Source organism: Pelophylax lessonae, assembly GCF_965119305.1.
Source record: "Pelophylax lessonae genome assembly, chromosome: 5".
In the NCBI taxonomy this organism is placed as follows: domain Eukaryota; kingdom Metazoa; phylum Chordata; class Amphibia; order Anura; family Ranidae; genus Pelophylax; species Pelophylax lessonae.
Window position 1 is genome coordinate 510,673,164 of NC_138772.1, and position 21,376 is coordinate 510,694,539.

General features: G+C 42.9%; 1 protein-coding gene across 10 annotated transcripts in view; it reads left to right on the plus strand.

Moving 5' to 3' along the window:
* Positions 1 to 19,867, plus strand: part of ENPP2 (ectonucleotide pyrophosphatase/phosphodiesterase 2) — a 208,490-nt gene extending 188,623 nt beyond the window's left edge. For 6 of the 10 annotated variants that reach the window (XM_082258215.1, XM_082258213.1, XM_082258218.1 and 3 more), the window contains 2 exons: positions 1,722 to 1,772; positions 19,302 to 19,867. In XM_082258215.1, coding sequence (XP_082114341.1) covers positions 1,722 to 1,772; positions 19,302 to 19,472 — 222 coding nt within the window. In that variant the 3' untranslated portion in view covers positions 19,473 to 19,867. The remainder of the gene's footprint in view (positions 1 to 1,721; positions 1,773 to 19,301) is intronic. The other 4 variants (XM_082258216.1, XM_082258221.1, XM_082258222.1 and 1 more) reach the window with 1 other exon arrangement.
* Positions 19,868 to 21,376: the final 1,509 nt, after the last annotated feature.

The following is a 21,376-nucleotide window of genomic DNA, read 5'->3' on the forward strand; positions in this document are numbered from 1 at the left end:
TGAAAAAATAACAATATTTTTAACATTTTTTATATGAAATTCCCCCCCAAAAAAATGTAAAAATCAAATTTTTTAAAAATTTTTGGCCAATTTGTTTTCTGCTACCTATGTTTGGTAAAAAAATCACAATAAGCGTATTTTGATTTGCGCAAAAGTTATTGCATTTACTAAGAGAAAGATTTTTGTCATTTTTGGTGGTTTTTTTTTTTAACGAGTAATGGCGGCGATCTGTGATTTTTTTTTTTTTTGTGGGACTGCGACATTGCGGTGGACAGATCGGACCCTTGACTGACATTTTTGACACTTTTGGGGGTACCAGTGACATGTCTACAGTAATCAGTGCTATAAATATGCACTGTTACTGTAAAAATGACACTGGCAGGGAAGGGGTTAATTTTATTGGAGAGGGAGGGGTTAATGTATGCCTGGTGCTTACTAACGTGTGTGGGGGGAGGTGACTGAGTGACACAGGGACAGATCGCATGTTCAGCTATGCTGAATCCTGCAATCTGTCACTGTTTGTCACTTAGGAGATCCGCCCGCTCTGTTTACACAAGCGGGCGGATCTCCAAACTCGATTCCCTGACGATCGGGGAAGAGCAGCGGCATACGCCGCCGCTCCTCCCCTGGCCCGACTCCCGCTGTGACTGAAAACAGCGGGAGCGCCGCCTACAGGCGGAGGAGTCCAGCGACGTAGGTCTACGTCGCTGGACGGAATCGAGACACTTTGCCGCAGTACAGTCAACGTGACTGGTCGGCAAGTGGTTAAGCAAGCTGCTAGCAGGCTTTTAACAAGCTTCGAGAAGTGCTGAAGCCTTCAGCTTGCCTAAAGTGGCATTTAGCACTCCCATTAGGATCTGTGTTCAACATATATAAACTGGAGCTTAATGATACTTTAAAACGGGGGTCTCCACGCTATGTCAGAGTTTTACAATGCCTCATGGGAAGTCTAGTTCAGCAGCAGCTGGAGGGCCATAGTTTGGAGATCCCTGCTTTAAAAGCTTCAAGAAAGCTCTTTAAATTATTTTTCAAAGCTTGCTGTTCACAGATCTTATACAAGCTGAAGCCTGTGAAACAGACCTTAAGCTTAGGAGTGGTTAATACAAATAATAAAAAAACAGGTATGGATTAAACATGAGCCATAGAAAATATTATATTTAAAAAAAAAAAATTAAAACACTGTGCCTGAAGTTGCTTACATTTTTATAAAGCACACTTCCCTTAACTGTTTGGGTTTTTACAGTAGTTCATTCTGGCTACCAAAAAAAAAATCCCTATTCTATCTAAATATGCCCCATTTTGACTGCACTCCAAAGTTTGCACCTACATCACAATACCAAAGTAGGCCTGTAAAATCCCATGTACTATATTTTGCTACTGAAGTTCTTTTTTCACATCCTAGCCAAAAATAAATTAAGAAAATAATATATTTTCATTTGTTTAAATAATGTCAACTGTTCTTTATCAAACTTTTATAACTAGTCTAAAACAAGAACCCCTAAACCGTAAACTAAAACACAAATAATCTTCTTGAAAAGCTACAGCTGTCCAATTGGGGGAAATAAATCCCATTATAGCTGGGAAGTAAGTTGTTGCCCATAAAACAACCTCTAGATTATTTTGATTTCTTTTTGGCTACGAGGTGTAGATGCATGAGAATGTGTGAACTGTAAAGTATGAGGACAATATTTTCAGCAGAAAACCTTTTGTTTCTCTTATAGTATGCCAGGTCCGGTCCCCAGGGTTCCTCTAAAGTCAGGTCAAAGGGGATGGTTAGTATATTTCCTCCTCTTTATTTTTCATGGTAGAGACTGTCTTTCGTTAAACTTTAGCTGACATTTTACCAATCAAGAGGAAAAATAAACCCTTTGCGATTGAGTAACCAAACACTGCCTCCAGCATGGAGCAATTTACTCTTATCTCTTGTCGTCTTCTGTATTTCTCAGTCACTCCACTTATGTTTGTCAGCACCAGATGTCCAACTATCAGTGTTTAAACTGCTTTTGATTAATTTTGAGGTTTGTCCTCGTGCAGTGCTCCGTGTCTTCCATTTCCTCCTTGTGGTTTTGTGTTTCATGTTGCTCACTATGTGATTTTCCTGCATTAAAAAAGGACACAATTTCCTTGTTCTACAAAAAAAAAAAAAAAAAACACTCAGAATTTAACTCTTTTGGCCTCCACTCATACAAACAGAAATATGAAGCTACTGTATATAGATGTTGACGCTCAGACTTGAAATATTTAAAACAGATTAATTCTCCATGAAACCAACATCATTGCTCAATGTAAGCTATCTACAGATCCCAGGTTAGATGAATTGTTCTACAAACCTTGACAAATGTGCATGTATGACCTATGGAAAAGATGGGGGAGCACTTGAGACAAAAGAATAGAAACCTCTTCATCCATGCTTGGCTAGGGGATGTTTGCTGGGGTCAGGTAGGTTGTTATCCAATTTTATGGACTGGCTGAGTAGGTAGGTTGTTATCCAATTTTACTGGCTGAGTAGGTAGGTTGTTATCCAATTTTACTGGCTGAGTAGGTAGGTTGTTATCCAATTTTACTGGCTGAGTAGGTAGGTTGTTATCCAATTTTACTGGCTGAGTAGGTAGGTTGTTATCCACTTTTACTGGCTGAGAAGGTAGGTTGTTATCCAATTTTCCTGGCTGAGTCTGGTGAAGTTCTTTCTCTCAGTAGGCTTCACAGTTAGTAAAGGATGTGTTCCTATTTCTGAAAAACTTAACATAATTTGCCAAATTGATGGGAAAAAAGTGAGCCAAAAGGAATCTGCCCTTGGTCTTATTCCTACCTGTCCCCGCTTCATGGCCTCAGTTGTGGTTTATCGCTGAATCAGGCACAGGTGAGTAGAAGACCATCTGGGGTCAGGGGGAGTTGCATCTCTGTTCCTTGAGTGAGTTTCAAAGGTAGTGGGTGCTGTTGCTACCAGGTACATAACTACAGATCATGGGGCCCCATAGCAATATTTTGATGGAGCTCCCCGAGGGACCTCTCTCTGTGGACAAAATTGTCAATGATCTCAACATTTAAATATGCTTAACTCAAGGACAGCCAGTAGAAGAGCTGACCATGTAGTCAGTACACTACTAGAGGTCCAGACATTGGAATAATTTGTCTAGGTAGATTAGCATACTATTCCGTCCTCATCTTAGTAGTCTCTTTCTACATATCAGATCTCACATCTCCAGGCCTTAATGTAAATTTTAAGTCTTCCCACTACTATGGTCAGTAAATACTGAATGGGTTAGACCCACAATGTGAGGGTATTGCCCATTGTACAGATTACTGAATGAAGAATAAACATACAGAGCCTTTGAGAGTGGCTCTGTGCCATGTGATCACTGTAACCAATCACAGTGATCCCACATTGTTTACACTGGCTACGGGTAGCAGCAGCTCTCGCTTTCATCTTACACCATAAATGCTGTGTGAAATGAAAAAAAAAAAAGTTCCTAATGACAACCAGCGTACTGTGGGAAAAAAACAAACAAAAAAACAGTACCATGATCATTGTCATCACCGTTCAGCAGTATATGTTAGCCCCATCCTGTCCTTGTCCTTTTTCTGCACATCTGTACATGAACCCCTTCATCTCCATGCTCCCATTGTATGTTACCTATACAGTAACCCCTTCACCTCCTGATTCCTCTGCGTATGACCTGGAAATTTAATGTATCTAGTGCACCATTTCCAAGTTCCTTGTTTTAACTCCCTCCATACTGGTATGTTAATTTCGATGCAATTGTGGCAAAAAATCAGATTGGGTCATCTACTATGCAAAAGGGGTCAATTTGCGGGGGCTAGTACTGTCCTAGCATTTGTATTTGCTATGTTTTATAACAGAAAGAAACAGGTTTTTTTTTCCATCTGTTTGGTCTTTTTTCCTTTATATAGTAAAAAATAAAAAATCTCAATGATAATAAAATACAGCCAAAATAAAGTTCTATCTGTCTAAAAATGAAAAACAAAAATATAAAATTAATTTGGGTACAATGAAACCAGAAAAATGGTCTGCATTTCTTCACTGGGAAAGGGTTTAATATACCAGTCCTCCTTTTTGGCAGAACTACAAACCTCAGCTTTATTATGGAGCAACCATCTGTTTTTATTTTTTTTTTTTACAGCGTTTGGAAGATTGCATTTGGTGTACAGGGTTAACTGTGGATGAAATTATAGTAGAATTTCTGGTGGCAATAAATCTACACTGCTGAGACAGCTAAACAAAATGGATAAAGCTATGATGCCCCTAGGTCAGCTCTTCTACACTGCAGAGTTTACAGTTACATTTTCCTTAACAACCTTCCTAATGGGGCCTACTCCTACCTCCAGGCCCCATAGCAGAGACAAGGGATGTTATGGCTATTGTTGTGCCACTGGCTAACAATGGCAGGCTGACTAATCCCTTCCCTTGATTCTCAGAGAGGTATCTGCCCAAGAGGTTGTACTCAAGAGCGGCAGTCCTTGCTGTCCCTCTGAAAAGAGATCCACGGTGGCTGGGAGGCTATATGTCACCTCCTCCCCAACTGTTTTAACACTCAAAAGGTTGCGCTGTCACAACTGCGTGCGTTGCACGTGGTTTCAGGATGGTTGGACTGTCGCCCCGTTAACTTGAATGTGTCATTTTGTGACCAGGGTTTTCATTTTTACTTTCAATAAGTTTTTATTGAAGCATGTTAGTCACATGTACAAATGTATGCAACAAAGTTAGAAAAGAAAATAGAAGTACAGACATCAGGCATCCACACATAGGGGCATTAGCCTGCACCCGATACTGTTAATAAACAAGGGTTTTCATTTTTGCTGTGCCCAGGAAACAAAGCATTGCAACCACAGCATACCTGAGTTGCTGCTTGTCCTGGTTTCACAGCTCAACCTCCTGCTTTTTTTCTTTAGATTTTTTTTTTCATAAAAAAAAATCAAAATGTAGGATTTTTTTTTATGTTCAATATAATTTCCAGTATACCAATGATCGCATGAGGTTTGAAGCACACGGAGTATTCAACAAAGGGCAGTACTGCTTACTAGTGAGACTTGTGGACGGACTAGGGTAAACGTATAAGAATGAGAAGCAGATGTTGTCTGAGTACAACTTGTTTGATTTATTTAGGATGGATACTGAAAAGCCTGTAGGGAGCAAAGTAAAGCCCATCTGAGATTTAACAGAATACATAAATCTCCTCCTCCAGAGTCCAACCTCAAACACACAACTGCTGAGCCTTCTTTATCAGTAGACAGATTCTAGGTTATTTTTTGCTAATACATTTTGTTTTCTTATTGTGTTTCTATTCAATTTTTTACTTACAATTTTTTTGCCATTTATCGCCAGCACATTTCATTGGTCATCAGGAACCTACAGATCTAAGCCAGGCCCTGACTGGGACAAAAAATAGGCCTGTGCATTTTAGCATTTTAGACTGAGCAGCCCAAGACAATGACCGGGAGGCACGGAGAGCATGGGGGGGGGGGGGTGGAGAACGTGGAGGGGGGTGAAGAGCACAGGGAAGTGTTGCAAGGTAGGAAAAAGACCAGGGGCTTCAGCCCGAAGGTAAATTTTATCCCATGACACCCACTTCCGACATCAGAAGGGGGGCGTGAAGATCAGCGACAGGGAGCTTTGCCCGGCGCTGGATTAAAGGTGAGTGTAACACCAATTAGAGCATTTTGATGGGGCGACACCTCTGGACCCCTTTACATTACACAGTTCCCCTCCACACCTCTGGACTCCTTTTGCATTACATAGCCCCCCACACCTCTGGACCTCTTTACATTACATTACACAGCCCCCCCCCACACCTCTGGACCCCTTTACATTACACAGCCCACCCACACCTCTAGATTACTTTTTCATTACACACCCCCCCCCCCACACCTCTGGAACCCTTTATATTACACAGCCCTCCCACACCTCTGAACCCCTTTTGCATTACACAGCTCCCCCACACCTCTGAAACTCTTTACATTACACAGCCCCCCTCCCACACCTCTGGACCCCTTTACATTACACAGCCACCCCCCCCCACACACCTCTGGACCTCTTTGGCATTACATAGCCCCCCCCTCACCTCTGGACCCCTTTTGCATTACACAGCCCCCCCCCGCACCTCTGGACCCCTTTTACATTACACAGCTCCCCCCACAGCTCCTCCCCTTCCTACCTGATTCATGCATGCAGAGGGGGAGACCCAGGGGAGCGGAGCAAGCAGCAGGACAGAGGCAGAACTGGAGAGAGAAACACCAGTGCTGAATAGACAGCGGGAGTTGTCGGAGTTAACTTTCCAAGTTACCTAGCAGGTGATTGGTTGCTAGCTGGTCCTAGCAACCAATATCATCTGCTGGGTAACTTGGAAAGTTAACTCCGGCAGCTACCGCTCTCTATTCAGCACTAGTGTGCAAACTGCATACTATAGCCCCATACCTCCCAACTTTTGAACTTAGAATAGAGGGACACTTGAGAGAGGAAGTGAACTGTGGTGCATAGCGTGGCAAAATGGGTGTGGCTAAATGCTTAAAAAAACAGGCTTCCTTGTACTTATAAAAAATCTTTGATTGCTGTCCCACAAGCTGGAGTCTCAAGGACACAAACTACAGTACAATCATTAAAAAAAGAATAAAAATGCTTCCATTATAAATGGTTTTGCACAAACTGTTGAAGAGTGTGTTAAGCTAAGTGTGTAAGGATTTGTGCATTTGTGTGTACAGAGTACAAAGTTCAGGAATGCGTTGTACAGAGTGCAGGGTTCAGAAATACTTTGCACAGGGTGCAAGGTTCAGTATTGCATTACACACAGAGTGCAAGAATCAGGAGTGCGCTGTACAGAGTGCAAGGTTCAGGAATGCGTTGTACAGGGTGCAAGGTTCAGGACTGCGTTGTACAGGGTGCAAGGTTCAGGAGTGCGCTGTACAGAGTGCAAGGTTCAGGAATGCGTTGTACAGGGTGCAAGGTTCAGGAGTGCGTTGTACAGGGTGCAAGGTTCAGGAGTGCGTTGTACAGGGTGCAAGGTTCAGGAGTGCGTTGTACAGGGTGCAAGGTTCAGGAGTGCGTTGTACAGGGTGCAAGGTTCAGGAGTGCGTTGTACAGGGTGCAAGGTTCGGGAGTGCGTTGTACAGGATGCAAGGTTCGGGAGTGCGTTGTACAGAGTGCAAGGTTGGGGAGTGCGTCGTACAGAGTGCAAGGTTGGGGAGTGCGTCGTACAGAGTGCAAGGTTCGGGAATGCTTTGCACAGACTGCAAGGTTCAGGAGTGGGTTTTGTAAAGGGTGCAAGGTTCAGGAGTGGGTTTTGTAAGGGTGCAAGGTTCAGGAGTGGGTTGTATGGGGTGCAAGGTTCAAGAGTGGGTTGTATGGGGTGCAAGCTTCAGGAGTGGGTTGTACAGAGTGCAAGCTTCAGGAATGCGTTGTACAGAGTGCAAGCTTCCGGAAAGCGTTGTACAGAATGCAAGCTTCCGGAATTAGTTAAACTGCAAAGACACCAATTAGTTAAATATAGCACACTTATCTTAAAATTTTGACTAGCAGCACACAGGAGCCAAGGAAAGAATGGCGGCATCAGATGGAACATAAATGAGTGCAGCCTATAGCAGGACATTCAGCAGTGTAACATCTATACAGCACAGCCAGTGATTAGTGGTCAAGCCGGGGCAACCACAATGAGAGGGATTGGAGCTGTCAAATTGAAGCAGCGATGTCAGGGTGGGCGGGGCCAATATGCGGTGCTCTGCCCCTTTATGTGCATAGACAAACAGCAGCTGGCCAAGAAGGAAAGTGGCAGGGGGCGGGGCCAATTGTAACTGCTGTATGTGCATCCAGGTTGTATAATTCAGGTTTATTTTACACCGCTGTGGGTGCACATACAACAGTTACAATTGGTCCCTTCCTCCCCGGCCAGTGGCTGTTTGTCTATGCACTGAACAAAGGGGTGGAGCCCCTAATATCGGCCCCGCCCACCCCAACATCAGTGTTTCAACTTGACAACTCCAATCCTGCGGCTTACCCACCAAACACTGGATGTGCTGTATAAATGTTACACTGCTGAGTTATGTAGCCCCGAGTTCCCAGCCAACCACAGGCCTTGGGACTCAGGGTTAATAATTTTAAATAAGCAATACCAGACCCGGGGCTTTTAGGGGGCCCACTCCGGGCTATAGCCCTGGTCAGCCCCCCCTCCTGATGCCACTGGCACAGGGGGTGGAGAGCACGGGGGACAGAGAGCACTGGGTGGGGGGTCAGAGATAGCACAGGGGGGCTGGAGAGCACTGGATGGGGTTGGAGAGCACAAGGGGGGCGGAGAACTTGGGATAGCAGGGGGGAATAGCACGGGGGGCTGGAGAGCACTGGGGGGGGGATTGGAGAGCATGGGGGGCCTAAGAGCACTGGGGGGGCTCGAGAGCATGGGGGTTGGAGAGCACTGGGGGGAGCAGAGAGCACTGCGGGGGGGGCAGAGAACATGGGAGCCAAACAGGACAGGGGGGCTAAGAGCACAGGGGGCCGGAAAGCACTGGGGGATGACTGGAGAGCACTGGGGGAGCCTGGGAGCACAGGAAGGGGGAGAGCACTGAATGGCTGGATAGTAGTTAGGGGCCAGAGAGCAGTGGGGGGAGTCTGAGAGTGTAGGGGTGGGCCTGAGAGCACAGTGGGGGGAATGGATAGCATTGGGGAGAGCCTGAGAGCACAGGGGGAGAGCACTGGGGGGGCTGGAGAAAATGGGGGGGGGGCAGTAGATGGGTAGGAGGACCAGCTCCATATACAATAGAAGAATCAATCTCTTAATTTTTCTCCTGCAGGAGGGAGAGAAATAGAAGGCGGCTTTCAGGGGCTACAGGAGCAAAAAGGAGAGATTAATTATTCTACCGTATATGCAGCTGGTCCTCCTATCCAGGCACACACAATGGGAGCTGCACTCACTTTTCCTCCTGTTCGACGCCCCCTCCAGATCCCCATCTTCATGGTCACATGGGGCCTGAAGTTTCCGCCCCTCCCCCGGCTTGAAGGCCGAGCTAAACTGGCGGCCAGCCAGCCGTGGAGAGGCTGAGTGAATGGTGTGGGCTCAAGGAACAGCCCAGCTGCCTTGGCCCCACAAGGACATGCGGCCCCGCCCCACCGGGCAAGTGCCCTGTGGCCAGTCCAGGCCTGAATATAAGGTGCTCTTGTCCAATCTGGCAGGTTACAATTGACTTGGGAAATGACCATTTGTGTTTATACTGTCTTCAATGTTTCCAGACATGCCAATGTCAAACCATCATGGGGATCTTGTCCAAACTGGCAGGTTACATTTAGGATTGAGAAACCATAGGCATCAACATATGTCCAGTTCAAAGTGTGCATGGTCATGGAATGATATTTTGGCAGTAAAATCAAGCCTACCCATCCAACCGCTAACTAATGTCTGTCGTTTTTAAATGTATTGAACCCCTTTTATCACATATTTAATCACCTGGGCTGGCTTATCTCAGAGGGGAAATTAAAAGCATATCCAAACCTAACAACAATATATTGCAGCTTACCAGTCTCTAGATGTGGTGGCTGTGTTAATTTTCTTTTTTTCCAGCTTTATTTCCCTTTTTTTTTTTTCACATAGGGATCTTGCCTGTAACATATTTCCTTTTTAATGCTCATTTGTTGCACTGCATGTATGAGTTTGGACCAAACCCAGAAGGAAGCTATCACTCTTTTGTTGCCATTGCCCAATCAACTGCGGCCAGGCCAATCTGCACCCCACAGTTGCACACATGCAGAATAGAGATTACTGTGAAATCATGCCCATGCTAGGTCAAAGTCATTAACCAAACCCAAGCTAGTCCTTGTATAGGACTACAGAACACCTACCCTTCTCCTCAACTCTATAACATAGGGGAGTAGAAGTCCTAACAAACTTCCTGATAAAATTGTTTTGAGATAAGCCTGCAATGTGCAAAGGATAGGCTCAGGAAAACCTACCTGTAGAAATCCAGTACAACCCATGTCTGTGAAGGTTCTGGATTTACCCAGGTCATGGTATGGCTAGTAGTAGTTTGGTCACATCCAACTGTTCAATATTACAAAACAAATCCAGTTGAGGGCACATCCACAATATACATTGTGTTAACACACATGCAGACTAATAATTTTTAAAGGGCTGGCAGGGTTCCTTAAAAGGTTAGTTCACCTTCACCAAAAAACTGCCTATGCAGGTAAGGGCTGCTGTAGATGAAAAGAAACCATGCAGCTTTGACTAAAGTTGGATAATGCTCTTGCTATAGGTTTAGGTTTTAGACCATTTGGGTACTACTGGAGGCCTTGCCAAAAAACTCCCAGAGATGGCACCATTCTGTCTGGTCTTGTTGTTAGGACATTGCTAAGACATTCCCAGCCATTACTAGTCACTCCCACCATCACAGGAGTGGGCTTTCAAACCCCCGCACATATGATACAATATCTCCTCCATCGCAGCATTAATGAGTTCAGTGGTATTGCAACAGTGAATAAAGAGCGATAATGGGGGGGGGGGGGGGGCGGACGGTTGAATCCATGGAGAGTATCTTTGCAACACCCTAGCAACAAGACATGAGAGGTACGTAAATGGCCTACATCTATAGCAAGGTTATTATTTAACTTTGGTCCAAGCTACACTGTTGGTTTTTATTTACAGACCCACTTACCTGCTTATATAATTTTTTCTTGTTGTTTTGTGCCTTTAAATAGTATATACCAGCGACCAAAGGAGTAATGGATGACATAAAGACAGACACAGCCCATGCAGCATATCTGCTGCAAATTACAAGTCATGTAGTAAAGGTACAAAGTATCCATAAGGACAAAAAAAGATGAGCTAAGCTGCTGTAGACAATAAAGGGAACGATCTGAAAGAGGTGTTGAGGGGAATGACATCATGTAATGGGCTAAAGAGGTGGATAATAGGGCTGAAGGGAAGGGAAAGAGTGGGGAGCCTAAAGCAAAAATCAGTGGTAGGCAGGGATGGAGATTAGGTGGCGAACAGACTTATTCCCCACCTCACAAGGACATGAGGGCCTAGTCATAGGCAGTCTCTCGGCAAAACTGAACTAATCCTTTTGTCACCTCCATCTTTCGTTTCTATGAAGGAAGAATTTGTAAGCTGCAGTAAGACTTTCAAAGTTTCTGTATCAGTATTAAAATATGGGGTTGGTGACATTTGTTGCCTACATACAGCGGGTAAAATAGGCATTGAACATGTCACCATTTTTCTAGGTAAATATATTTCTAAAGGTGCTATTGACATTACATTTTCACCAAATGTCGGTAACAACCCATGCAATCCATTCATGCAAAGAAACCAAAACAAACTGTTCAGAAATTAAGTTATGTGTAATAAAATGTAATGACATAGGGAAGGTGCAAAAAGGCACAGAAAGCCAAGACACCAACTGAAATCTATCAGTAATTAGAAAGCAATCCTGCCCCTTGTCAGTGCAAATTAATATAAGCTGGTTTAGTCTCAACTGATGGCCTATAAAAAGGTGTCTCATTACCAAGGTGTCACACAAGAAACCTCTCATGATAGGTTAAAACAAAGAGCTCCCTCAAGACCTTTGCAACCTTATTGTTGCAAAACTTACTGATGGCATTGGTTGCAGAAGGATTTCTAAACTTCTGAAAGTTCCAATGAGCACTGTTGGGGCCATAATCCGGAAGTGGAAAGAACAAAATTTCACCAAAAACCAGCAACAACCAGGTGCTCCTTCCAAGATTTCTGACAGAGGAGTGAAAAGCATTATCAGAAGAGTTGTCCAAGAAAGACCTGGAATTAGCCGGTACAATTCTTTCAAAGAAAACAATAAATAATGCACTCAACCACCATTGCTGAAGAAAAAGCATGTTGAAACCTGTTTAAAGAGGTTGTAAACCCGTAAAATGTTTATTTTTTGCAACCTGAAAGGGAAACACATTATGAGCTAGTATGCATCGCATACTAGCTCATTATGAAATACTTACCTTAGAATGAGCCCCCGCCGTGCCGCCCGCTTACCTGTATGACGGGCGACATGTCCAGTCGCCCGTCTTCCGGGATCGCGGCATCCGGCCACCTGATTGGCCGGAGCCGCGGTGACGTCACTCCCACGCACGTGCGCGGGAGCCGCCGGTCACGGCACGGGACTCTGAAGGAACGGCACCAGCGGCCGTTCCTTCAGAGCACATGCGCCAGTGATGTCACTGGCTGCATGTAAGGTAAATATCTCCTAAACGGTACATGTTTAGGAGATATTTACAGCACCTATAGGTAAGCCTTATCATAGGCTTACCTATAGGTCCAAGTTACAGAAGAGGGTTTACTTCCTCTTTAAAGTTTACCTGCACAACATTTAGACAAGTCTGTGAAATTCTGGTCAAATGAGACCAAAATTAAACTCTTTGGATGCCATAATGATGAAGATGTAATGAGGGTGGACATTTCAGCAAGACATTGACACAAAACACGAAGCCAAGCAAACTCATAGAAACATAGAATGTGTCGGCAGATAAGAACCATTTGGCCCATCTAGTCTGCCCAATATATCTGAATCCTATGAATAGTCCTTGGCCCTATCTTATATGAAGGATAGCCTTATGCCTATCCCATGCATGCTTAAACTCCTTCACTGTATTTGCAGCTACCACTTCTGCAGGAAGGTTATTCCATGCATCCACTACTCTCTCAGTAAAGTAATACTTCCTCATATTACTTTTAAACCTTTGCCCCTCTAGTTTAAAACGGTGTCCTCTTGTGGTAGTATTTCTTCTTTTAAATATGCTCTCCTCCTTTACCGAGTTGATTCCCTTTATGTATTTAAAGGTTTCTATCATATCCCCTCTGTCTCTTCTTTCTTCCAAGCTATACATGTTAAGGTCCTTTAACCTTTCCTGGTAAGTTTTTTTTCCTGTAATCCATGTACTAGTTTAGTAGCTCTTCTCTGAACTCTCTCTAGAGTATCTATATCCTTCTGGAGATATGGCCTCCAGTACTGCGCACAATACTCCAAGTGAGGTCTCACCAGTGTTCTGTACAGCGGCATAAGCACTTCCCTCTTTCTACTGCTTATACCTCTCCCTATACATCCAAGCATTCTGCTGGCATTTCGTGCTGCTCTATTACATTGTCCTCCCACCTTTAAGTCTTCTGAAATAATTACTCCTAAATCCCTTTCCTCAGATACTGAGGTCAGGACTGTGTCAAATATTCTATATTCTGCCCTTGGGTTTTTACGCCCCAGGTGCATTATCTTGCACTTATCCACATTAAATTTCAGTTGCCAGAGTTCTGACCATTCTTCTAGTTTTCCTAAATCCTTTTCCATTTGGCATTTCCCTCCAGGAACATCAACCCTGTTACATAGCTTTGTGTCATCAGCAAAAAGACAAACCTTACCATCGAGGCCTTTTGCAATATCACTTATGAAGATATTAAACAAAATTGGTCCCAGTACAGATCCCTGAGGTACCCCACTGGTAACATGACCTTGTTCTGAATGTTCTCCATTGACTACAACCCTCTGTTGTCTGTCACTCAGCCACTGCCTAATCCACTCAACAATATGGGAGTCCATGTTCAATGACTGTAGTTTATTGATAAGTCTTCTATGTGGGACAGTGTCAAAAGCCTTACTAAAATCTAGATATGCAATGTCTACTGCACCTCCACCGTCTATTATTTTAGTCACCCAGTCAAAAAAATCTATAAGATTTGTTTGACATGATCTCCCTGAAGTAAACCCATGTTGTTTTTCATCTTGCAATCCATGGGATTTAAGATGTTCCACAATTCTATCCTTTAATAGGGTTTCCATTAATTTGCCTACTATTGATGTCAGACTCACTGGTCTATAGTTGCTCGATTCCTCCCTACTACCTTTTTTGTGAATGGGCACGACATTTGCCAATTTCCAATCTTCCGGGACGACTCCTGTTACTAATGATTGGTTAAATAAATCTGTTAATGGTTTTGCCAGCTCACCACTAAGCTCTTTTAATAATTTTGGGTGTATCTCATCAGGACCCTGTGACTTATTTGTCTTCACTCTAGACAGCAATCTTAGAACGTCTTCCTCTGTAAAGACACATGCATCAAACGATTCATTAGTCATCCTTTCAAGTGGAGGTCCTTCTCCTTCTTTTTCTTCTGTAAAAACTGAACAGAAGTATTCATTAAGGCAGTCGGCTAGCCCTTTATTCTCTTCTACATACCTTCCGTCCTTTGTTTTTAATTTAGTTATTCCTTGTTTTAATTTCCTTTTTTCATTTATATATCTGAAGAATGTCTTATCCCCCTTTTTCATAGACTGAGCTAGTTTTTCTTCTGCCTGCGCTTTAGAAGTTCTTATAACTTGCTTGGCCTTTTTCTGCCTAATCTTGTAGATTTCCTTATCTTCATTGCTCTGGGTTTTTTTATAATTACAAAATGCTAGCTTTTTATTTTTAATGATTTGGGCCACTTCTGCTGAGTACCACAGTGGTCTCTTCCTTTTTTTGCTTTTACTGACAAGTCTAATGCAATTTTCTGTTGCCTTCAATAGTGCACCTTTTAAGTAGTCCCATTTCTCCTGGACTCCATGTAATCCGTTCCAGTCTGATAAGGACTCATTTATGACTAATTTCATTTTTGAAAAGTCTGTTTTTCTAAAATCTAAAACTTTTGTTTTTGTGTGGTGTGATTCTTTCACAGTTCTTATATTAAACCACACTGACTGGTGATCACTAGATCCCAAGGTTTCGCCTACAATGACATCATATACCGAATCCCCATTTGTGAATACCAAATCCAAAATGGCCTCCCTCCGGGTTGGCTCCTCAACCACTTGTTGCAGAGACAACCCCAGTAGGGAATTTAGAATATCTGTACTCCTGGTAGAACTTGCTATTTTGGTTTTCCAGTTTATATCTGGAAGATTGAAATCTCCCATAATGATAACTTCTCCTTTCATTGTCATTTTAGCTATTTCTTCAACTAGTAGATCATCTAGTTCTTTAACTTGACCAGGTGGTCTATATATCACAATTAAACTCTCAATTGGTTTCAAAGAAAGAAAATAAAGCTGCTAGAATTGGCCCAGCCAATCACCTGACTTAAATCCAATAGTAAATTTATGGAAAGAACTAAAGATCAGAGTTCATAGAAGAGGCCCACAGAACCTTCAAGATTTAAAGACTTTGTGGAAGAATGGGCCAAAATTACACCTTTTTAATGCATACAACTAGTTTCTCCATACAGGGGGCGTCTTGAAGCTGTCACTACTAACAAAGAATTTCGTACGAAGTGTTACATTTCAGTTAGCGTGTTCAACACTTTTACCCTGTGTCATTGCATTTTATTATACATAACTTAATTTCTGAACTTTGATTTGGTTTCTTTGCATGTATGGGTTGTTACCAACATGTGGTGAAAATTTAATTTTAATAGCAACTTTTATTATTTACCTAGAAAAACGGTGACGTGTTCAATACTTATTTTACCCGCTGTACGTCAATAATGATCCTAAGATTCCTAAGAAATTTTAAGATTAACAGCAGCATATTTAGTTACTGTTGCTGGTCTAGCTGCCCTCCTATCATGTTAAATCTTGGGTGACTTTGCTCTAGACCTCCATGGCTATAGGAATCCCTTAAGTTCAACAGCACCATCAGCGGAAGTTTAGAATTTGAGACTTCTTGACTTGTGTTTCTTGGGAAAAATCTATCCCCCCCCTAAATGTTTTGAAGATGGGGTTCTGTGGGAAACTGGGACTTTCTAACATTCTATTTCCCTTTGGACATTTGAAGGCCACTGAAGATCACTTGAAGATCTTCCAATTTGTAGTAATAGTCACTGCTAAATGTTTACTGAATGGCATCACTGCTTTTAGGTGTCATGATATAATATATCCATACATGATGTTATCACATGACCAAAATCACCTCCCCAGTTAGGTTCTGTTTGGTACCTATGTCCTAGATTACAAACTATAGAAAACCATGATGTACCAAGTACCACTACTGTCCATTCAAGGCAACTTTGTTGATTTCAGCCACAGTCTTTTTTTATTTTCCAGGATTTTGGCGGTGTTGATCCTTTTGGGATCTGCACCACTGAAAAAGAAATTGGCCCCAAAGCCCCCTTCCATACTTTTAAAAGAGAAACAAAAAAAAAACACATACAGTTCCTTAAAGCAGAATGAAAGTCTCATATCTTTTGCAGTAACAAATGAAAAATGTACATTTCTATTCTTGCTAGATGGCATTGGATCTTTCAAAAATGAAAGGTTAGCTCATCTCTAAAACTTTATTTTTTTGCAAAACCCAATGCCTATTCGCTTAAGTACGCCTGTGCAAATGAGGCTATACATTGCCATTTTAATTCTACAGTTTTTTACCACTGGTCCTTCTACTTCTTCTACACAGCTGCGATGGGCAGTCCTAACTCTTGGACAGGGTTGCACTCCAGTAATCCCGTGTGAGTGCCTTACTGATTCAAGATTACAGTGACTCCACACAGGCCCTCGGGGGTCATCTTTATGTTAACATACCAGTGGATCAGATGATACTAGGTGTCATTAAAGTGAATGTAAAGACAGAAGGTTTTTTATCTTAATGCATTCTATGCATTGGTATAAAGAACCTTCTGTGTTCAGCAGCCCATCTCAGCCCCCCCTAATACTTACCTGAGCCATCTCTATCCAGCAATGTTGCAGGAGAAACTCATCTGTCCAGGACTCTCCTCCTCATTGGCTGAGACAGCAACGGAGCGCCATTGGCTCCCCCTGCTGTCAATCAAAGTCAGTGAGCCAATGAGGAGACAGGGGCGGGGTGGGGCCTAGCTGGGGCTCCATGTCTGAGTGAACACACAGAGCTGCGGCTCGGTTTGAGTGCCCCATAGCAAGCTGCTTGCTGTGGGGGCACTCGTGGGGGGGGGGCAGGGCAAGAAGAGCCGAAGAGGGACCCAAGAGGAGGAGGATCGAAGCTTCTCTATGCACACCTCTGCACAGAGGGGGTAAATATAACATGTTTGTTATTTTTAGGCTTTAGAATCACTTTAGTATCACTTTAAACCTGAAAGAGGACCAGTGCTATATAGCCGAACACTGGGGTCAGCCCAGGAGAGGTGTAGAGAATTACAGCAGGAGCTTCTTTTTCTCCCACACGCCAATTTTTCAATTTTAGATCCAAAATTAAGTTAGGCTTTAAGGCAGTCAACCATCAAGATTTTAAAACTCAGCCTTAATAGAAATGCTGCATAATTGTTTGTGATATAAAGCCTAAGTTTGGTCAAAACAATTTTTCAGAAAAATCTGCACAAGAGATGGAACTTAGTCAATTTGAAGCGTCTCGTGTGTTGATAGCTACAGTTTTACTTCATTCATCCACTTGTCCTTCATTCATAGATAATTTTTCATTGATGGAAGCTATAATATGACTTCTATGAATGGAAGAAGTGGGGGTAAAAGAATGGGCAAAGTTAGCAATGTTGATGAGTACCTGTGACAGGTCACTCACTTCTACTAACACCTGTTGTACCAGAAGATCACGACTGGGGGAGTAGAGGATTTCATCTAAAACCACAGCCTTCTGCACATGGGACACTTTGCATTGACTCCAAGTACTGTCCCTTGTGCTTATTTTAAAAAAATGTTTTGACTAAACTTTTAACGGTGTCCAAAAATGCCTTGTGTCTGTCCAGCATAGGGAACAGGAATTCTATCCAATGCCAGAGAGAGAGAGAGAGACTATATTGTCAAAAGTATTGGGACTTCAAAGCTAAAAATTCTTCTGCGCTCAAGTGGTGTGTGATGAGGGAAAAATGTATGTTCAAAGGTCTTTGTTGGCATCACTTGTGGTCTTGCTGCCCTCTCAGGACCAAGGGTATCCAAAAACACAAAAAAACAATGAGAGGGGCGCACCAACCTTGTGCATTACCACTAAAAAGGTTTATTAAAATCCAAAATAATACACCTTATACTCACAAACAATTGTAGATCGCACACACGTAAGCATGACGGACAAAAGATCTCCAAAGTAGCCAAGGCACTCCATGGTGCTGGATAGCTTGCTAGTGTTGGCACGAATCTGCTATGGCTGACGTGTTTCGAGGGGAATCCTCTTCCTCAGAGCCAAAGAGTACTACTCAGTTGGTGCAAGGTCGGTGCGCCCCTCTCTTGATGTTGTTTTTTAAAAGTATTTGGACGCCTGCCTTTACAAGCACATGAACTTTAATTGCATCCCAGTCTTAGCCCGTAGGGTTCAATATTGAGTTGGCCCACTCTTTGCAGCTAAAACAGCTTTAACTCTTCTGGGAAGGCTGTCCACAAGATTTAGGAGTGTATCTAAGGAATATTTGACTATTCTTCAAGAAGTGCATTTGTGAGGTCAGGCATTGATGGATGAGAAGGCCTGGCTTGCAGTCTCCGCTCTAATTTGTCCCAAAGGTGTTCTATTGGGTTAAGGTCAGAAATCTGTGCAGGCCAGTCAAGTTCCTCCATCCCCAAACTCGCTCATCAATTTCTTTAGGGACCTTGCTTTGTGCACTGGTCCAAATCATTTGGTGGAGGGGGGATTATGGTGTGCGGTTGTTTTTCAGGGGTTGGGCTTGGCCCTTTCGTTCCAGTGAAGGGAACTCTTAAGGCATCAGCATGCCAAGACATTTTGGACAATCTCTTCCATTTCATGGGAACAGTTTGGGGATGGACCCTTCCTATTCAATCATGGCTGCAAACCAGTGCACAAAGCAAGATCCATAAAGACATGGATGAGCGAGTTTGGAGTGGAGGAAGTTAATTGGCCTGCACAGAGTTCTGACCTCAACCCGATGGAACACCTTTGGGATGAATTAGAGCGGAGACTGTGAGGCAGGTCTCTTGTCCAACATGAGTGCCTGACCTCACAAATGTACTTCTGGAAGAATGATCAAACACTCCTAAACCTTGTGGATAGCCTTACCAGAAGAGTTGAAGCTGTTATAGATGCAAAGGGTGGGCCAACTCAATAATGAACCCTACAGACTAAGACTGGGATGTCATTAAAGTTCATGTGTGTGTAAAGGCAATTGTCCCAATACTTTTAAAAATATAGTATGTGTGTGTGTGTGTGTGTGTGTGTATAATTATATATTTGTGTGTGTGTGTGTATATGTATATATATATATATATATATATATATATATATATATATATATATATATATATATATATATATATATATATATATATATAAAATATATACACACACACACACAATATTATTAAATATTTATTTATTTACATCTATTTTTCTTTTTAATGATTGAAATGCTACTTCCCAAACTAATAGAAAACCCATTTACCTCCCTCAGAACTCAGAAGATGAATCAAAGTGGGTGGAGGAACTTTTAAAGATGCACACCGCTCGTGTTAAAGACATTGAACAGCTGACCGGACTGGACTTCTATCGAAAGACAAATCGCAGCTACACAGAGATCCTTTCCTTGAAGACGTACATGCATACGTTTGAGAGCGAGATTTAAATCCAACGACGCAATTCTCAAGTGGTGTATATTTTTTATATTTTTTTGTATTTATTAATTTTTAAACCAGGACACTTAAATATATTTAGTATTTTAATCCTAAATGTCACGCACATGTCAGATGTTCAGTAATGTTTTTAGATGTCTGTGTTAGGAAATCTCGTTCTTGCTGCAGCTAGGCTGGTAGACTAAGCTTGTTTAATAGTGCTGCAGAATTACTTCTTGCACCGGGAACTTTATTTTTCTAGTGCAACACTGATGTCTTTGTAGACTTTTTACTATGTAATGCAATATGTAAAATTTACTTATATTAACTGGAAATTGTGACCAAACATATTTATGTTGTATGGATTAATGGAAACTCATATAATAAACCACACATGTTTCATTTTTAATGCTGTCCTGGCTTGTGCAGCAGCTGTGTAATCACATTAAAGGACAAGTTCAGGTTTTTACAAAAACCATCTCCTCGCTAGTGCTTACTAGCCTCCTGTGGGGGGCTTCTTGTGTTGTCTGCAGCTCGACAACTAAAACTCTACAGCTTACCCACCTGCACGCTAACATCCCGTAGACTTGAATTGTTCATTACTCCTGCAGTATTAGCAGGGCCGGTGCAAGGATTTTTGGCGCCCTAAGCAAAATAAAAATTGCCCCCCCATATGCTCGTCCCACGAGTAACAACCACAGTGTTAACCCCTTCCCTGCCAGTGTCATTATTACAGTAAAGGTGCATTTTTAGCACTGATTACTGTAGTAATGTCACTGGTCCCCCCCAAGTGTGTAAAAAATGTCAGCTAGGGGGTCTGATCTGTCCACCGCAATGTCGCTGTCCCACTAAAAATCGCAGACCACCATTACTAGTAAAAAAAAAAACAATAAAAATAACATAAATCGTTCCCGTAGTTAGTAGATGCGATAACTATTGCACAAACCAATCCAAATACGCTTATTGCAATTTTTTTTACCTAAAATATGTAGCAGCCTTTAGGCCTAAGAAAATATGGCTGCAGAATACAAACAGGGAGCACAGGAGAAGTAGAGAAGACTTTTTTCAAGAAAAACAGCCACACTAAAAAATTATACTCCAAACCTAATAAAAAAAAGTTAGGAAAACAAACAGGAAAATCAATACTTCCATTCCATAAAAATCAAGCAAGAATCAGATACATTAATCCTGCATTTATTAATTTACAATACTATGAAATTGTCATTGGTGAGGCTCTATATCATAGCCTATATGATATAGAGACTTAGAGAGCCTCACCAATGAGGAGCCTCACCGTCACCAATGGAGAGCCTGTGTTCCAGGCAGCCTCCCACCCCCCATCCCAAGTTGAAGGGGTTAAAACCCTTTCAGAGAGTGAGAGTCAGTGACTACTTACTTGGCGGCTGGTGGAGTCGGCACTGAGTCAAACTTTCCCGCTGTCCTAAATCGTGCATGCGCATTAGGTCTCCCCCGGCTGATGTCATCGGCAGGGGAAACCTAGTGCACATGTGTGGCACCGCCGCTACGAAGATTTCCGACACTGGATCCCGGCGCTCAGCCCTGCCCCTAAGACTCACTGTCACTCAGCTCAAAAGCGCCCAGGCGGCCGAGGACGCAGCCGGCACAGGCTAGCACAGCATGAGGGGTGCCGCCCGCACCCGCTGGTCCATACTGATTCCCGTGCATTGGGCAGGATGCTGGCACCCCCTGCTGAGTTGCGCCCTAGGCGACTGCCTGGGTCGCCTTACAGGTAGCGCCGGCCCTGAGTATGAGTATATTTCAGGTCTTTGGGATGTCATTGTCTAGAAGAGGGCAGCCTGGCTTCCATTGAAATAATATATGGTGATACTGCCATGAATTTTTAGCAAATCTCATTGCAGAGTGTATCCAGCTGTATTTCTCTAGCGCTCATTGACAG